We start from the raw sequence: 20,179 nt of genomic DNA on the forward strand, positions 1-20,179 counted from the left end.
AGATGGAAACTGTTAGTCCTTATCATGAAAATTACAAGTAGAAAATGGGCATGCCGTTCTGGAACTTCTCCCAGAGCCAGATCTGCTGTGATGTGACAGATTCCATCTTCATCTACTAAATGGGTACAATAACATCTGCCCTATTCACCTTGCTGGGCTCATGTGAGAAACAAAGGAAATGTTAAATAGGAAAAGTGTCCTGATTGAAAGAACTCTGCCAACATACTGGCTAGGCCTACCTCTGGCTGGGGAGCTATGGATAATGCTTTCTGCTTTTTAGGCTTTTCCATACTACACATGAAAAAAGAAAAAAGATAAAAAAATAATAGGAAAAATTAGAAGGAAATATACAAAAAAAAAAAGCTTTGGAAAGTCAGAAATCTCATAAAGCCCTCAGTACCACAGCTGAGGATTTGGCCTCATGTTCTGAATCAGTAAATCTCACTGAGATTAACATTTTATGCATATCTTTGGAATCAGAAATTCACTTGCATCTTGGAAATCGGAGTCTGTCCCTATCAAACCAGTGGATGAAAATACAAATGTTTTATTTTTCTTGAAGACCTTATACAATGAAATGTTCACTTACGTCAGACGAACTTGGGACAGCAATGGACAGTGGGCAGCTTGTGTTTGGCTGTATTACAGCTCTTCAACAGTTTTGCATCTGTGTATTTTTTCAGAATGCTGGCAGACTGGTTTTCAAACTGTGTTCTGAGGGGTCACAGGGATCCTTAGGGGAGCTGGAAGGGAGTTCCATCCCAAGTATCAGAGTGCCTTGGCTTTTATCGGTTGTTAGTACTTCAAAATCTTCAAAAGCGTTCAAGCAAAACAAAAACAACAAAAAACAAGTACTTGAAAAGTATTGCCTCAGAAAATTAAAAATAGAGCTATCCTATGACCCAGCAATTACACTCCTGGGTATTTACCTCAAAGACACAGATGTAGTGAAAAGAAGGGCCATATGCACCCCAGTGTTCATAGCAGCAATGTCCGCAATAACCAAACTGTGGAAAGAGCCGAGATGCCCTTCAACAGATGAATGGATAAAGAAGATGTGGTCCATATATACAAGGGAATATTACTCAGCCATCAGAAAGGATGAATACCCAACTTTTACATCAACATGGATGGGACTGGAGGAGATTATGCTAAGTGAAATAAGTCAAGCAGAGAAAGCCAATTATCATATGGTTTCACTTATTTGTGGAACATAAGGAATAGCATGGAGGACATTAGGAGAAGGAAGGGAAAAATTAAGGGGGGGGAATCGGAGGGGGAGACGAACCATGAAAGACTATGGACTCTGAGAAACAAACTGAGGGTTTTAGAGGGGAGGGGGGTGGGGGAAATAGGTTAGCCCGGTGATGGGTATTAAGGAGGGTACGTACTGCATGGAGCACTGGGTGTTATACGAAAACAATGAATCATGGATCACTACATTAAAAACTAATGATGTATTGTATGGTGACTAACATAACATAATAAAATAAAATAAAAAAAAAGAATAGGAAAACATTTTAAACTGTACAATTTCCAGGAAATAAAAACACATATTAGAGGAGAGAAAAAAAAAGTATTGCCATAAGACTTAAAAATGAGACCTCAGAGACTCTGGGACTATATGGAGAGGGAGGAAGATTCTGGAGATACTGACTGGAAGCTTGACTTTTGGGTGTCCAAAACCACACAGTATGCTAGAAAGGCACAGCCTAGAAGGACGATAGCATTTGCCTCTAATCAGGTCCCACATAGGGAGGGCAGGATTGTCCAGCATGCTTGGCTCTGAAACAGATCCTTCCAGTTATCCCCACTGGAGCAAGCACTTCTGATTTGTCCTGTGAGCGTGGTTTTCCAGCATGAATAGCAGTGTACTTCCAACACTGTTAGTCCCAGTCAGGGATGTTACTCTGTGTCCATTCCACTTAGAGGTATTCATTTTCTTCTTGGCAGCTGGAACCAATTGCTTTGGACCTGCCACGGAAACCTCAACATCCTGAACTCCTATTAACGAAACTCCCTAAATTTAAATAAAACAAAACAAATAGTTACCAACACAGAGTCAGCTAATATGTCTTTAGACATAATGAAAAGAAACAGAGGATTCAGGTGGAAGATATGCTAATTTAAGATAAGGGTGGCATCTTGCTCCTTTCTCTCTCTCTCTCTCTTTTTCTTTCAGGATAACAGTTGTTTGGATGCTGGCCATGGGCTGGAGAAAAGTCAATTGGGCATTTCTGCCCACCCTAGAGCCTGTCTCATTAATGTCCTCATCCTCTCTCATGGCACGAAAAAACACTATTGTTCAACATCTGTGTTTGAACAGTTAGATTTTTGTTGGGGAAAAAACCCCACCCAAAAGCGAGTGGAAAAATATGCTAAGACTAATGTCAGTCATGGGAATGCAACCCTAGGGGCCTTTTGGACCATAACTAAGCACCAATTCCCCCTTGGTGACCGTATGTACTAATTGCAGGTACAACATCTGGGCAAGAAGTCACCTGGCCTGCAAACTCGGGTCCATAACATGATGACAGGCTTTGTCCTTCCCTTCCACAGTTGTTGCCCTGACGTCAGATCACTGGCCCTGGACTTAACTGTTTTTATGGAACTTCTTTCTGGTCCAGCCGAAGTGAGAGACATTGCTTCTGTGTACTCTCACGCTTCCAGCGAAGGTCACGTTTCTTTTTAACATGTCTATTACATCAGACTGCTCTGAGACTTGGCCCAGAGCAGACATTAAAAAAAAAAAAAAAAAAAAAAAGTCCCATTCTGGCTTGTAACTTTATAATGGACAGTCGGCTCTGGTGATTTTTGTCCCATCAATCGGGTTATTTTATACCCTCAGTCATTGTTCAGTGGTATTCTCAAACCCAGGCTTCCTCCCTCCCCTCATCTCCTCCCCCGACAGAGAGACCTCTGCATGGTCTCTACAGAAAACCAACTGTGGCCAGTTCAATGGCAGTTGGCCATTTTGTTTGCAAGAGCAAAGCTATGCTGGACACTTGGCGCTCAGAGACTCTGGGGCTCGGGCAGGGGGAGGCGGGGGCTGCATCTGCTGACCCGAGGAATTTCAAGTGCCTAGTGGCAAGTTTGTCTACGCAGTGCTGACTTCTCGACAATGAATTCTCTAAATCAGTAGCTTTCACAGTTTTGACAGTGACCCGCACTAAGAAATAAACCATGATCCTATACGTACGTGGCAAAAAAATGCACCCCCTCTGCTTTGGTATTCATTCTATTCTAGCTCATGAATAATGAATGCTGGTCCCCAACCTTTAAATCGACATTAACATCCACTCATGAGTTGGACCAGCATTTTGAAAAATACTGCTCTGGTCCTTCAGATGAGTTTGAGTGCTCGGTGGGCACACACTCTGAGTGGGACTGGGGTAGTGCTGTTACTCTGGGCTGTCTCCTAGAATGTCTGGGGTGCCTGAATGCCTGCTGGACTCCCTGGGAGACCTAGAAATCCCTGGCTCTTCAGGAAATGGCAGGGCTCCAGGGGAGACTTTTGCTTCTTCCTGACCCCTGCTCCTTGCTTTCACCCTGAAGACTTCTTACCATGTTTGAAGGTGACCCCAGAGTGGCCCGTGGGATCTAGAACTCTGCAAATGTTCAACTCTGAACAAGTTACAGTTTACCCTTCTTTCAGACATCCCATCTTGAAGTTGGGTTCCTTGAGGCCCTTGACCTTGGGGGGACAAGCAGCTTGTGATTACTCCTGCCCTGTAGAAGAGGAGAGGGCACGGGTCCCTACGGAGCCTTGAGTTCTGTGTTTCCGCCAAAGGCAATCTGTTCTCACGACTTCTTGGCTTTAGTCTTCAGTGTATAGACTTAGGGGCAGCCTTTCTGGAATTCCATCTCCCAAGTCTGTGGTGGGATAGCTGGCTCCAGAGTCTGGCCTTAAAGATGAGGCGCCACCTATCTTTTGTTCTTAACTGTGGCCGATCTCCAATGTGAGTTTGACGTTGGTCTGAACAATTCCACCTCTCCCCGGGAAGGAAAGGTTCTCGATGATAATCATCTTACACTCACTCTGAGTCTTGCTCTTGCTTGGTTGGTGTGGTCACTGAGGTGACTCTGAATGCCAACTGCCTAGCGTAGCTTTGCTCTTACAAACAAAATGGCCTGCGGCCACTGAACCAGATATCACTTGGTTTTCTGTACAGAATTTGGTCCCCATCCATTAGTGTTCTTCCTTGTCCACTTCACCATGATTCTCATTGCCTCTGGGGTCATTGTGTGTTTCTAGAAGCAGTGAGTCATGTCCCTAATGGCCAATTTTGGCTCCAGGCCCTCCGCCCATGTTGCTATGGGTCTCGCTCCTGAGTGACCTCAGACAGGGCTACAGCCGTGCAGAAACAGGGATGAGGAGTCACCCAGGGCTGTGCCAAGCATGATGAAGTCCACTGTGATCAGGCTCCATGGAGAGGCCACAGTCACGGGGAACTGGGGCTTTCTCTTGATTATTGACTCCGGTAATGCTCACATTTTTACATCCACAGAACACATCCTAGGGTAATGGTGGTATTTTCCTAGTGTGCTGGAAAAAGCCAAATTGGCACTGCCTGAGCTGGCTAAGGGCTCCTGTACCCAAACTACTGAGGGGGTGGCACTGGCCTGTTGGGGCTGGTGTCTTTGAGGGGGTGAGGTTGGTTCTGTGAGTACTGGGAAAACTGCACACTGGAGCTACTGGAATGGAATGCGGTAGCCTAGCTTTGCTGGCACGTCGCAGACAGGAGCAGGAAGGAGACCGCAGGGAGCAGATGGGAAGGAGCAAGCGCCTTCCTCCTCCAGCCTGCAGCCTCTCTCTAGCGGCCTTTATTGGCAGAGCCGGGCAGGTGCCAGGGGCAAAGGTGGAAGTGGGGTTGGTCTGCAGAGGTCCCGCCCAGCACAGAGCAGACGATAAAAGATGGGAGCTGAGTGGCAGTGAGACAGTGGCTTAATAACTGACACATCCCTCCAATGACATCTTGCTTTTCACGTTATGAGCCGATTGAGAGATAACAGAAGAGGGTAAAGCAGATGGAGATCTGACTATCAGCTCTAAACTGATACTGCAGAATGTTAAGATTTAGGTTTATGGCAACAATGGGCCTCCGAATAGCACACCTCAGAAGAAGAATTACCCACCCAGCCGCAGGCAGTCATAAACTGTGGCCTCCTTTTTGCTGGGGGTCTCCTCTTGTGAACCTGAGTTATTGGAGGAGCAGAGCAGAATGAGTGCTTTGTAGGGTCACCTGGCCTCCAACAAAAAAAGGAGGGAGGGAGGGGTTGAGCTATGTCTGCTCAGTCGTGCTCCCAAACTCACCAGCCAGGAAACTTACTCCATCTCCCCGGTCAGGTGTAAGGGACCGGGCAGCACAGCAAATCCTCCTCATGGATACCCAAGAGTAGGGAGGACTCCCTACATAATGTAGAAGGTGATATCCCCAAAGCAGTCCACACAGCAGGGGACCAGTTTTTGTAGGTTGATGGCATCACTCTAAAATGCATTTTGGCCAAAACAATTCTATAGGTAGCAATACAGTGGATGAGCGCATACACAAGACTATCATGGAAAACTCAGAAACTCTTCATCATGCCTAAGTCTTAAAGCTTTTGTTCGTTTGTCTCTTTTCTTCATGGATACCTGTGCTCCTCCCTGTAATTTTATATTCTCTACCTCCAGGTATTTCTGTCGCTGACAGTGTTGCTAATGCTTACGATGGAATTTAGTGTATCAGTGGATCATGGTGTTCCTCAAAAGGCTTTGTGACTTCTGGTGGTTCAGAACCACTTGTATCTGGGAAGCTAAAGGTAGCCTATGCTGGATGTGGATGGAGGACTGGGCGGGATACGGGAAGAGGGACAGGATGCTGCTGTGCATTTTACAGTCTGAGAAAGGAAGCACGGAGCAAGACTGGCTAGAAACTCCTCTGAATCTATCAGTCCTCCAGGTGTGGGCCACATCGAATGCGTGCTGAATTTTTTTTTTTTTAAAGATTTTTTATTTATTTATTTGAGAGAGAGAATGAGATAGAGAGAGAGAGCATGAGAGGGGGGGAGGGTCAGAGGGAATAGCAGACTCCCCGCTGAGCAGGGAGCCTGATGCGGAACTCGATCCCGGGACTCCAGGATCATGACCTGAGCCGAAGGCAGTCGCTTAACCAACTGAGCCACCCAGGCGCCCATGCGTGCTGAATTTTAAAGAGATGCCATTTGACTTAAGTTTGAATAAACAAGGTAGGGCTGTCACAGCAATTTCCTTGAATTACGTTTATTTTTGTCACAAGTCTGCCATTTGTAGTTTTCAAAACAGTTCACAGGCATTGTTTTCTTTCACAATAATTTGGTGGCACAAATTGGACTAGGATTCTCATAGGTAGGATGAAAAAACGGAGTCTGAAGTGAGAGAAATAATCTCAAGGTTACAAAGTTGGTCCCACTGAATCCAGGACTAAAATCTGGATCTCCCGATCCTTAAGCAAATAAATCGTTTTAAAATGTTGATTTTCTTCCTATAATAGAGGCTCTTATACATAGAAAGAAGAATTACAACACTTGCCTTTATGTTGATTATGTGATTATCCTACACATTTTTAGATATTTATCTTTAGGATAACATCTTAAGCAATCTATGATGTTTATCTTTAAGATTCTAGTTTTAATGATTATAAAGCCAAGGTTTATTTTGACAGCTTGCATATAGCACTCTTCACTCATTCCATAAATACGGATTAAGTGCCTTACTGCATTAGGTCCTGGGGAGACAGCCATCAACAAGACAACATCGTCTTCTGTCTTCAGGAGCCTCGAACACAGTCTTCCTGCTGTGGGATGGCACTTGTCACCCATCCCCATCTGGGTCCAGGAGTTAGACTTTTCCACCAAGTGGAGGTGAGGGTCACTGAGCTGTCAGCTACTCTTATTTTTTTAGATTGGGGGTTTTGGAGCTCTGTCTTTGGAGTTACACTTAACCATCGAAGATCCCAGTGGCCGGGGACCATGATTTCCTGCCATCTGGAACCACATGGGGAATTCAGTTGGTTCTGTAGAGGACCTGAGGTGTTTTTTGCATCAGTTTCTGTTACTATTCCATTCCTGCTCTGGGAAGATGTTCCCACTAACTGCAGTTTTATTTCTAATACCTGCATCGTATCTAAGGACTCTGAGAATATACTTTTAAAACTAGTCCTGCCTTCTAATTCCTTTTTTTTTAGCTTCTTGCTGTTTTTAGAGGCATTGCCTGAGACCAGTGCATATGCAGCTTCACAGCATGCTACAAGCATTGCTCTTTCTTAGTCATTCTTATCTTTGGCTGCCGTTTAGTGATTTCTATTAACATCGCCTTTGAATGGAAGATCACTGTTTTATTTGTATTGTGGTTCTTCTGCCCAAAGAAAGCAGCTGAATTCTACTTTGTTCCAAGGAACTAATATTCTAGTGCACTTTATTCCTTCTGATTGGAATTTCATCCTAATTGGAATGGCTCAGGCTATTTATATAATATTATTATATAATATTATTATTATATAATTACATAATATTATTTAATCTTCTTAGTTTTTTTAATTTATTTTTTATTTTTTTATTTTTTTAAAAGATTTTATTTATATATTTGACAGAGAGAGAGAGAGAGGCAGGCAGAGGGAGAAGGAGAAGCAGACTCCCCGCTGAGCAGGGAGCCAGATGCGGGACTCCATCCCAGGACTCTAGGATCATGACCTGAGCCGAAGGCAGTTGCTTAACCGACTGAGCCACCCAGGCGTCCCCTTAATTTTTTTTAGAATATGCCATTTTACCTAGATCCCTTTATGCCACTCAAAGAATTTAAGCTGTTTGTGTTGCCATGTTGTTAGTCAGAGATCAATGTAGTACGATCCTCTTGGCGCTGAGCATTACCACACTGGTGTGTTCTCTTTGTCCATTGCAGAAAGGGTACACACATCAGTGTGGCTTGGGTTATATTTTTAAAAATAATGATGATAGCAGGTGCTCAACAGTGAACTCCTAATGTCCTGAATTCCATTAGAGATAAATGTGTTAAAAGATGTTCTACAAAAAAACAATTAAGCCTTAAAAGATTGCAGGTTGTGGTGATTACCATTCCAAGACAAGAGAGCCTGCGGTTTTTGAGCACTGACAAACAAATGTGTCCAGCTCATCTTTTATGAAAACACTAGCGGAGCAAATTACTCATGAAAAGTCTATTCATAGGAACTAATTGAATGCCATGTCCAGTTTAATAGTGAAAACTGAGTGCAACCAAAACCAGGAGAGAGAAATAATGAATAGGCAGTTGAAATCTTCCGTTTGTATGACTTCTAAAAATAGCCTCCGTGCCAGTAGTACGTTGTCATGTCTGAGAGGCACATCAGTCTATTAAATGGTCCAAGGCCTTTTAACATAACATGGAGAAAGAGAAAGGAGCCCTTGAAGGAGAAACTCAAGTGACCATTTGGATTTTCAGTGGTGTTATTTTACAAGGTTACGGTTGATGTGGAAAAGGCCCAAGAATGATTGGCCAGATCTTTAAGTTGTATTATAGCTTGCCAGAAATTTTCTTTGCCTTTGTTGGCATAGTCAGTCTGCTATAAGAGAATTATTCTTTTTATTTCTCTCTTAACTAGACTATATCTAATAAACTTCAGTATTCAGTGTACAGGGTTGGTTCAGTTAACAGCCATGCATCTGATTGCTAAGTGAGTTAGTAATTGCCTAAGTGATTAACCCATTTTGGTAATGACTGATCATATATCTAAATTCAATTCAAGTAAAGAACATGGCATAAAAAATTGTTCCACACAGGAGGATCTGCCATTACATTTTATTTATTTATTTAAAAGGTTTTATTTATTTATTTGTCAGAGAGCGAGAGAGCACAAGCAAGGGGAGTGGCAGGCAGAGGGAGAGGGAGAAGCAGGCTCCCCGCTGAGCAGGGAGCCCAATGCGGGACTTGATCCCAGGAACCCGGGATCATGACCCGAGCCAAAGGCAGACGCTTAACCAACTGAGCCACCCAGGCGTCCCATGCCATTACATTTTAAGTAAGAGTTTCTCTTTCAGAGTTTACACGTTTTGATGTGGCTGGAAAAAAAAAAAAATCACATACAAGTGTCTGACTTCATAATCCATGCCAGTTGACTCCAGGTAGGAACCCTACTTGCTTTAGCCTCAATGTATTAGCTGATGATTGTCTTTTATTTCTAAAAGTGGATTTTTTTTTTTTTTACTAATTATTAAAGCAATACATGATCATTGTAAAAACATTTAGCAAGTTCAGAAATACAAATAAAAGGAGAAAAATCATCTTTGTTCTCATGGCAAGCTATGGCCACAGTTATTGTTTTGGTGTATATCCTTTCTGACATTTTTCCTTGTGCTGCTGAGTGGCTTTTCCTCTCTGTCCTTTCTTTTGGGTTCTCTGCATTGCAGCTATTTGGAAATGATCCCAAGAATGTTCTTCCTTCTTGGGTAAATGCTTTCAACTCCTATCTCCTAATAAGCTGCTGGAAAGTTGGATGGATCTCTCTTCCTAATAGAATTAGTAGAGATGATGGGAGGAGTTATTGCTGTTGGTGGAGGAGGAGGAGGAGGTGGTGGGACTAATGTTGCAAGTGGTAGAGCGGATGGTGGGGCACGTTCTATGGCACTTAAAAAGAAGTAGACAACTGACAATTGCCAGTGGAGAGTCAGCCACCCCAGATTGGGAACAATGAACATGGACCACATGTATACATTGATCTGGTTTCCCACAGTACCTATGGAAGCATACTTTAGAGAATGTGTTCCCAGTTCTAAAAATATGAAGCCTTTATAAAAAGTAACCAAAATTCAGTTGGTCAGTTATTTCCCTAGGACATTTGGTGATGGAGGAAAGAAACATTTTCTATGATTTTAGTTTTAGGAGTTGAGGCAGAGAGTATTTTGGAGTGATCCGTAACTAGCCATCCTTTCAGAAACTCATGATCCTGAGGAATTTTGTATGTTTTCTGATGTGTGTGAATACTACAATTTAAGCCTTGTTTTCAAGCCTGTTGACAGTGAGTGTGTGCACACTCATACACACTCACTTATACACGCACACTCAGCTTGCTGATCATATGACATACCCCAGACCTGGAACTTTCATTACTTTTGTTATATCAATCACGCACACTTTATTTTGCTTGGTAAATTCTTGCTGGAGAAGAATAGATGCTTCAAAACAAATATTTGACTGAAATATTTCAGAGCAAATCAACAAGTATGTATTAAGAACAAGGTGACAGGCTAAGTGCTGAGTAGGTAAGTATCCGCAGTTAAATTATTGCTTGTCTTCCAAAATTTTTCTATCTCCCCCAAATGTTTGCTTTTCCTTTTATCCCACAGCCAACGTGATTTCTCAGTCTTCTTTCCTCACATTGGTTGGCTTAAAATACAACATTTCTAGAAATCCTCTTTGGTGTATACTGAAAAGATCAATGACCCAGGGAAACCAAGCTTACCTTAAGCAGTTTAGCATTAAGAATTTGAGAAACCAAATCTCTATTTTTATGCAGAAATCAAAGGGTAGAATAAGGAAGCCGTAGGCTACTTAAAAAATATAGCACTTTTCTAGATAATAAATATCTCAAGATCTTACAGCTGATTTTGTAAGAAAAGAAATTGAAAGAAAGTCACCCACATGGGTGCCTGGGTGGCTCAGTCTTTAAGCGTCTGCCTTTGGCTCAGGTCATGATCCCAGGGTCCTGGGATCGAGCTCCGCATCGGGCTTCCTGCTTGGCGGGAAGCCTGTTTCTCCCTCTTCCACTCCCCCTGCTTGTGTTCCCTCTCTCGCTATGTCTCTCTCTGTCAGATAAATAAATAAATTCTTAAAAAAAAAAAAAAGAAAGTCACCCACAGTCACACTGACTGATGGGCAAGACTCTTAGTCCCGCCCAACTTTTTTTTTAAACATATTGGTAATAGTAAAAGTGCAGATCATATCTACATATAATTTTGTATCTTGTTTTTCTCTTGTAATGTGAAAGTATTTCCCCATAGTTTTTCTAACTGATTTTTGACTTGCTACATACCATTCCCTGAGTCGATAGGCACTTGTTTATTTAACCATGTCCCTTAAATTGGATCTGAGGCTCCTTTCTTCTTTTGCCAGTGTGTTCGTTTGTTTTAGCTACTGACAACTTCCTGTGAGAAAGAGGAGGATGAAGCAGCCAATGAGTTGACAAAATCGTTTGCAGCCGTATCATGCATTCGGGTGTGTATTTCAGGGTATGGTGCACACTATAGGATGTGATCTGGCCCAAAAGACACAGTGGCTAAGAACACAGGTTTTGGAGTCAGCAGATATTGGCTTTATTTCTGGATCTACAGAGCTATGTGATTAATCTAGAAAAATTTCATGAACTTTCCACGAGCCTCAGTCTTTTGATCTGCTAAGTGGGAACAACCCTGTCTCCCTCATGACATTATGGCGAGGATGAAATGATTGGTGCTCGGTACATAGCCATGCTCGTAAGATGGTTGCTGTTCTTCTGTGTCTCCACTATTCCTCATCTAAGTAGAAACAGTCACTTATTTACTCAGCATTTACCCAGTACCTGTTGTGTGTCTAGCACTGAACTCCAGATATTGGCGAGGCAGAGATGAATGAGGCTCAGGTCCTGCTCTGTGGGTCCCCTGGTCTCCAGGAACCCAGACAGTTGACTAGACAGACAAGACCCCTGTGTGACTAGGGAAGCTCTAGGAGCAGGTACTGCTTCAAGGATGGCTCCTGGGAAATATAACAGAAAAAGCCCGGAGTTCGGCACACACAAGATCGAAGTTCAGATTCTGATTTTGCTGCTCACTTATTCTGAGGCCTTGGGCATCTTACTTCAATTCTCTGCAATTTAGTTTCTGCATTTGTATTCCTGCTCTACAAGTTGGTTTGAGGCACAGAAATAATGTATACGTAGTGCGCGGCATGCAACAGATGCGTGAAGGTGATTATGCTTGACATCTTCAGGGCCCCAACAGTGGCTGATTTTTATGATCATGAATCCGACCAAGTCCAGCGTCGTGAAATGTCAAAGACTGGCTCGGTTGTGCTCAGGTTAGTCTGAAATACGTTTAATTACAGTTGAATCCTTTGTAAGCTGGTCATCTGCACGGGATGTGTATGGTAATGTGGAAATATTAGAATATTCGAATCTCCATGAATAGCATTTCTTGGCCATTATGTAAAAGCCAAAGAAAAATGACTTACGAAGACACTGATTGCTTCTTTGCTTTGAAGAGCCTCAGAATGCAGAATGTCCGCACAGCCAAGAATATGGCTCACACCATATATCCTGTCATCCCTCAGACGGAGCAGGGCAGCAGAAATTGAATCTGTTTAGCAGGATGTCTTTACGTGTGAAGATTTCTTGCTGCTCTGTGAATGCTTATTTGCTTATTTATTCATAGATGGAGAAAGTACTTTTCTTTCATTCTGTTTCCAAATTATAGCCCCAAAGTAACAGGCATTTAGTACTGATATGCTAAGAAAGACAGATGAACACTGACCCTCAATTAAAAATTAATAAATATGTTGTAGTGGCATCAAAAAATGCATTTACTTGGTCCAAAATGGAATGAGATGATGCTTAGCATTTTTACTGCAGAGGTCCTACAAGTAAGGCACGTTAGATCCATAAATTGAATACATTGTATCAATTAGGACCTATTATTTAATGTATCATTTTGCTTAGCACTTGATAATGTCTTCTGTGGTTAACTTTGAGTTTGTTTGTTTTTACTATTCAGCTGTATTTACAGGATGCCACCAAAATTTTTATTATTGCTGTGCTATCAGTCAGGTGGTCACTGGACCGCATTTATTCAGCACCTGCTGTGTGCAGCAGTCTCTACAATTCTGGCTTTAAATCCTGAGCTACAAACCGAAATCAGATGAACAATGTCTACAGAAAGCTTGCAGAGGTTTAAAAGTAAGAAAAAACCAGGAAAGTGAGTTATGTTTCCTCAACCAGTGGGCCAGATAGAATGATAGGAGAGATTTTCTTAAACACACAGCAGGATTCATATAAATAAAGGGATGTAATAGTCACAAATACAACATTTAATAATGCTGTGGTTATCTATTTATCTATCTATACATATTTTAATAAAGATTGATTTTTGAGAGAGAGAGTGAGCACATGAGCTGGGGAGGGGCAGAAGTAGAGGAAGAGAGGGAATCTTAAGAGGACTCCCCGCTGAGTGTGGAGCCCGACGCAGGGCTCGATCTCACGACCCTGAGACCATGACCCAAGCCAAACCAGGAGTCAGATACCAAACCGACTGAGCCACCCAGGCACCCCTATATTTTTAAAATAATAATTTAAAAAGAAATATTTAAAAAATTGAAAAATTATTATTAAAAATACAAATTTAAAAATAATAAAATAATTTTCCACTTACAGAAAAGTTGTGAGTCTGGTACAAAGAAGTCCAATATCTCCCTCGCTCTGATTCCCCAACTGGATACTACATAGTCATTGTCACTCTCCTCTTTCTAACCGCTGAGAGTAAGCTGCAGACGTGATGCCTATCAGCCCTACATACCCGCTTGGCTATTTCCCCAAACAAGGACAACCATAGGCCACTGACGGGCAACACTAACACACTGCTCTTATCCTGTCTACAGACCCCATGCGCATTTCACCAACGATGCTACCATTGTTCCTTTCTTCTTTCTGGTTCAGGAAAGGTTCACACATTGCATGCAGTTATGCCTCTTTAGTCTCCTCCTATTTGGAATGATTCTCAACACTCAAGTCTTTTCTGTCCTTAGAAGTTGTAAGGAGTGCAGACCTTCCATTTTGTCAGATGACCTTCAACCTGGGTCCACTGATGTCTCCTCATGATGAGCTTCAGGTCATGCAGCCCTGACAAGAATGTCATGGAAATGAAACTGTGTACCTCTTCGTGTATCTTGCTCGGTGTCACACAAGGTAGACCTGTCATGCCACCACTGCTGAAGGTAGCCTTGACCATCTGGTTGTGTTGGTGCTTTCCCAGTCTCTCCACCACAAAATTACCATTTGTCCTTTGGAAATTGATTAGTATCTTCTGGGGAGATATTCTAAGATTACACTGCACCTCACCAAACCTCCATTCCTTTTTTTTTTCTTCAAATTTTTATTTAAATTCTAGTCAGTTGGTTTCAGTAGAATTTAGTGATGCACACTTACATACAACACCCAGTGCTCATCACAAGTGCCTTCTTTAATCCCCATAATCCATTTAACCCGTCCCCTACCACCTCCCTCCATTCTTTTTTATTAGTTGGCATTTTATTAGCATGGATGTATGGGTTCCTATTCTATTCAGTGGGTTATACTTCATTAAAAGTATTACTTATTTGATTTTCAAATGATCCCAGATTGCGCCTATGGGAGCTCCTTATATTTTATAGACTCTTGTATTCTATGGACATGTCTCCATCAGTCCTTGAGCACGTCCTCATTTTCTGTACAAGATATTCAGAGTCTGGCCCTCAGGCCTACAATCAGCTGTTTCTCCAAAGGGCTCTGATTCCTTTCACAGAGGATGGTGTTTGGAAATCAGATCTGTGTGCTTGGTGTTTGGAAATCAGGATTTGTGTGCTCAGTATGCTTGTTGCTACTGGGGATCATTGCTTCTAGGCTTTCTTGGTGGGTAAAGACAGAAAATATATGTAACTGCAAACACACACACACATCTATAACTCTTTCCATCTCTATCTGTGAGTATCTGTATTAAAAACCATTAGATCATACGAGTACTTCCAATTCCAATACAACGTACCTAGTGCTTTCTGCCCTTAACTCCTTTCCATCATTGTAAGCTAAGAACCTGGCTCTCTCCATCCTCCATATATTTACTTACTTGTTTCATCAGTTTATTTATTTCTTAGTGTAACCTATCTCCTGTGCTCCTGGTGGTCTCTCCCCTGCTCCCCCTTTCCCTTCAGTGTCCCTTGTCCTCAGGTACTGCTGGGCACCCTACCAAGCATACCACTGCCTGCCTCTTTGTGGCTTCCCGAGGCCCCTTGGCCCCCTGCACCCTGGGTGCTGGTGGGCACACCACCTTTGTGCTCCTTTACGGCCCCCTTCTACCAGTGGGGCAGGTTCCTGCCACCTTTTCTGCACAGGAAGATAAGAAAAGACCTGTTTATAGTTTTCACCCCTGTCCCCAGTCACTGAGTTCCTTAAGAGCCAGGAGTGTGTCTTGTTCATCTTTGTAGCCCTACAGCCTAGCAATATTGAGTTATCACAAGTGTTTGTTAATTGAGTGAATACATGAAATAATAAATAAGCATGGCATTTAGGAGGTGAAAAATACTATTTTCAAACATTTCCAAACACTCCTTTCCCCCAGAGGAAACATTTTTCCACACCACCCATATTAATGGAGAAAGTGGGCCACTCTGGCTGAAGCTTCTCCCTTCTCCCTTTGAGGCGTGCATGGACTGAATGTTTGTGCCCCCCCAAATCCATATGTTGAAGCCTAATCCCAATGGGATGGTGTTAGGAGGTGGCCACGTGATTAGGTCATGAGAGTGGAGCTGCCATGAGCGGGATTCATGCCCTTATAAGAAGAGGCCAGCTCACCCTCTATGTGTCCCATGAGGACCTAGCAAGAAGTTGGCCATCTGCCACCTGAAGGCGGGCTCTCCCCAGAACGCGGCCATGCTGGCTCTGTGATCTCAGCCTTCCAGCCCCCATACTGTGAGAAATAAATGTTTATCGGGTAAGCGCCCAGTCTATGGTACTCTGTTCCAGCAGCCTGAGCCGACCAAGACGTGCTCGGCATGGTTTCGGGGACACAGCCAGTGTCTCTGCATTCCTTGGTCCGTTCACTCATTCGTTGGCTTGTACACGGCTGAGCGCCAGACAGGGTGCTCTGCTGGCCCCTGGAGGAACGCGGGTTTTTAGGCAGGGAGGTGACTGGTCCTGCAGAAGTGAGGGTGATGTGGCCTGGCTGGAAGCAGTGGAAATGGGGAAGGAGGCAGGAGTGTGGCAGACGCCAGCAGGATGTGGAGGCACAGGAGGCGATGGGTCCAAGAACCCAAAGCTGTAGGCCTGGCCGGCGGGGACCTGCTCAGGGCCTGAGGCAGGTAGAGTAAAATCTTGCAAGGTAGACGGTGGATTTCATTTTAGACGTGATGAGTTTTTCATCCTTTTTTTTTTTTTTTTTAAAGATTTTATTTATTTGACAGAGAGAGACACAGCGAGAGAGGGAACACAAGCAGGGGGAGTGGGAGAGGGAGAAGCAGGCTCCCCGCTGAGCAGGGAGCCCGATGCGGGGCTCGATCCCAGGACCCTGGGATCATGACCTGAGCCAAAGGCAGACGCTTAACGACTGAGCCACCTGGGTGCCCCGAGTTTTTCATCTTTATGCTTATTTAGTGGCTGATGAAAACGATGTAAAGTGGCTCAAGAAAACTCACCCAAAAAGAAATACCATGAGGGGACGTAACTTGAGTTTAGCCGGACACTTTTTGGTGTGTGCTCACTCTGAGCCAGGCAGCAGCCCCGTGTGGTTTGCACAGTGACAAGCATGGTGACACGGTCCTTCTCTCATGGACATGGGAGGCCCTGCATGAGGGGAGGCAAGTGTGAGGCTCTCATGCGGGTAGAAGTCTGGGTGTGCTGAGGCGGCATGGAGACCAGGGAGCCCTCCTGAGGGTGCTGAGATCTGAGTGGGGAACAGGGCTTGCCCGGGCCGCTGTGGGAAAGGGTGTTTCTGGCAGAAGGAACAGCAGATTTCCCAGCTCAGCTCACAGTCACCTCGTCCTGGTTGTTTGGGCCACAAACACTGGGTCACTCGGACTTCTGTCTTCTTCCATTCCTGGTGTCCCATCTGTGGCTTATCCTGTTAAACAAGAGTCCGTTGTGTCACTCCACTGCTCAAAACCCTCCAGGGGCTCCTTTCTCCCTCCAGGTCAACAGACGGTCCTTAGTGACGATCAAGCCTACCCCAGCCCCCTCTCCCCTTTGCTTGCTGCCTCAGGGCCTTTGCCCTGGCTGGGAGCTCCCTCTGCCTGCAATATCGAATTAGTGAATAGGGGTAGACTTTGGGGGAACCAGTAAAATGCACCCTCATGCTGGGCAGAGGTGATGCCAGCATGTGAGGTGGAACCCCAGGTAGCTGATAGCCATTTGAGAAGCTGGGGTAGAAAGCCATTTAGAGATTGGGGACAATAAGCTCTTGAATGCGTGGTGACTGTCCTGGTGCACCTTTCCAGTCATAAAATGGGAATAACTTTTGATGTCACCCTTTCGAAGGTGAATGGCAATGCAGAGCACAGCGAGTCAAATATTTACTGGGATAATTTATATTTGCCTTTGAAACTCATTGTGAGTGTGGTGTTTGGCAGCCAATTTACCATTTCCGGGGTTTGGTTTGGCTTGATGGACTTGCAGTGTCCGAGGGCTTTTCACCGGGCAGTGGGAGAATCCGGCTGGGGGCAGAGGGAGGCCAGGCTGGTGTCTAGCGGCCTTGCCAACGTTCCAAGGCCACGACCTCATGGTACTGCTGACAATAGCCAACCCTTTGGACACGTGCTAGGTGTGGGCCCGGCACTAAATGCTTTGCCTTAGATGATCTCATTTAATCCTCAGGAAACCTTGGGACGTAGATATTATTATTAGCCCTGAATCCACAGATTAGCAAACTGAAATGTAGGAAGGTTAAGTAGCTGGAAGGTCAGCTAGGAACGGCAGGGCAGAGCTGTAGACGCGGGCTTTGTCCTCATCCCTGCATAATAGTGTTTCGACACAGCTTCACCACCACATTACGACAGCACGAAGATGTTATTCTAAAGCACGTAACATAAGAAACTTACTGCTTTTCACGGCAGTTTTGATTTTATATAGCACAGATTAAATAAATAACCAAGTAATAAAATTAATTGATTAATTAAAATTAAAAAAAATAATTAAAATGAAATAAAATAAAAATTTTTTAAAAAATGTTTGAAGCCTGGTGTTAGGGAATAGGTGTGTTTTGGCATTATTCTGGAAGAACTGCCAGGCCAGACTGCACTGTGTGTTGTAGGTGTGGTGTCTGGATTAGCACCAGCCGTCGCTTTGAAGAAGGTGGCTCAGATTGAGAGCCCTTGGCCGTTACCTGTGACTTGGTCTTGAAGTCAGTAAATGAGCCTTTCTGGTGCCGTTAGAATGAATCCTTGGCAAATTCTCTGGGCAATTCCTGGCTGTTGGTCCCAATGAATATGGCAAGTTAATGGAGAGGATGTTTGCTGCCCACCACACCTGAGGCCTGCCTTTCCTCCACCCAGGTGCGCGTGTCTTGGGAGGGGGCCAGCAGGAGACCAGTGTCGTGTCGAGGGGTGTGCTGTGATTAGCGTTGACCTCTGCTGGTATACAAAAAAAAATTTTGTCCAAAGCGTTTTAAAAATAACAAGCTTCTTGGGGCGCCTGGTGGCTCAGGCGGTTAAGCATCTGACTCTTGATTTTGGCTCAGGGCATGATCTTGGGGTCCTGAGATCGAGCCCTGTGTCCGGCTCTGCATTCAGCAGGGAGTCTGCTTGAGATTCTCTCTCTTTCTCTCTCCCTCTGCTCTCCCCCTTCTCTCATGTGCCCTCTCTCTCTCAAATAAATAAATAAATCTTAAAAAAAACACAAGCTTGTTGGAAACAGTGTTTTAATTTAAAATTGGGTCTTATATATATTTTTTTTATACCATTTTTTTTTTATTATGTTATGTTAGTCACCATGGTTTACTTGGAAAATGGCCTGTAGGGCAGGGAAACATACAAACATTTTCTAACCACGGCGCACACAGAGGATGACATTTGCATTGCATGCCAGGGTAAGCAGTAGGTGCTCATGGCCAGGGTGGCTGCCTGGGGCCCTGGGTGGCCCCAGGGCCCATCTACTATCCAAGGGTGGAGCCCATCGAAGTTTCTGCCCCCTTGCCTGGCACAGACCAGCAGGAGGGAAGATCTGATGGTTGGTATTTTTAAACCCAGTCCTTATATTTCTGCAAAAATGGCTTTATGGGAGACTTCCCCATTCTTTAGGTGTTTGGTTATGAAGGTAAGTTCTTATTTGAGGGGATTCTAATTTCCAAAGTTTACTTTTTTAGAGAAAAATTGTTTTACAGTGATTCTGTATTTGTACCTTGTCCTAGGGAAACTTAAGGTCATTAAAAAAATAATAAGACCCCTACTTTATAACAGAGGTGGATATATGGTCATCTGTAACATAGAATTGGAACATCGCTTTTATGACTTTAATGATTATAACTGGTTCTATCATGATGGGCAGTTTCTAAGGAAATGTCCTTAAAGTCCAAGCTTGGGCACTTGAGATGAAGGTGCTGGCCATGAATGCAGGGGCTGTTGCGTTAGGTCACTAAGATGGACGCTGGCTGGGGTGGGGCTCTGGGACGCTGGGTTCCCTATTTTGAGTTTCACGGTCCTTGACTCCTCCCTCTCACGTTTTGGGTTTCCAGCTGAGGCGCTGGGACACAGATTGGAAGAACTGGAGAAAGAGAAGAGCAGCCTGCACTTCCAGCTTCCTTCCAGGCAGCCGGCCCTCTGCGGCCTCCTGGACCACCTGCACGCACAGGCCCAAGCTGCCATGCGCCTCAGGGCCGCTCAGCCGTGAGTACTTGGGATCGCCCCCACCTTCCTCTCCTGGCTCCCACATGGTGAAGAGCGGGGAGTGGCTTAGCTAGGGAGACCCTCAGCTGCTTTTTCCTGGGAAGCACCCTTTGGTTGGTTGGGCAGGTGGGGGGGGGGGTTCCTTCCAGAGTGAGCGACTGGTGTAGGTCATGCTCCCGTAAGAAGCCATTTCTGCTCATTGACAGGGAGAGACCCTCCCCAAGGGTCTGGGTGCTAAGCTTCCCCTGGGAAGCCAACCCTCTCCGGTGGTGGGGTGGATTTGCTCTTGTCAGGAGCCGCTTGGTAAGCCTGTAAGATCCACAGGTGGTCCTCTCTACTGAAGGCTGAAAACACATCCTCCTCCTGACCTGCACTTCCAGCTCCTGATCAACTTTTGCTATTTCTGCTACCCAGGGGTCCCCCGGGATTGGTGGTATGTAGGGTGCAACTGCTCTTTCTAATGCAGTGGCTCTCAATCCTGGCTGCATGTTTGAATCACCTGGAGCGTTTTTAAATGTCCAGCTTCCGGCCACACCGACCAAGTCAGGCTCTCTGGGGGTGGATCCCAGGCGCTGGCAT

At 44.5% G+C, this 20,179-nt stretch overlaps 1 protein-coding gene across 1 annotated transcript in view; it reads left to right on the forward strand.

Moving 5' to 3' along the window:
* The window catches only part of DISC1 (DISC1 scaffold protein), a 366,980-nt gene that overhangs the window by 81,762 nt on the left and 265,039 nt on the right, over positions 1-20,179 (forward strand). The window contains exon 4 of the mRNA XM_078077709.1: positions 19,450-19,600. Within this exon, the coding sequence (XP_077933835.1) occupies positions 19,450-19,600 (151 nt within the window). The remainder of the gene's footprint in view (positions 1-19,449; positions 19,601-20,179) is intronic.

Source organism: Halichoerus grypus, chromosome 7, assembly GCF_964656455.1.
Source record: "Halichoerus grypus chromosome 7, mHalGry1.hap1.1, whole genome shotgun sequence".
NCBI classification, from domain to species: Eukaryota; Metazoa; Chordata; class Mammalia; order Carnivora; family Phocidae; genus Halichoerus; species Halichoerus grypus.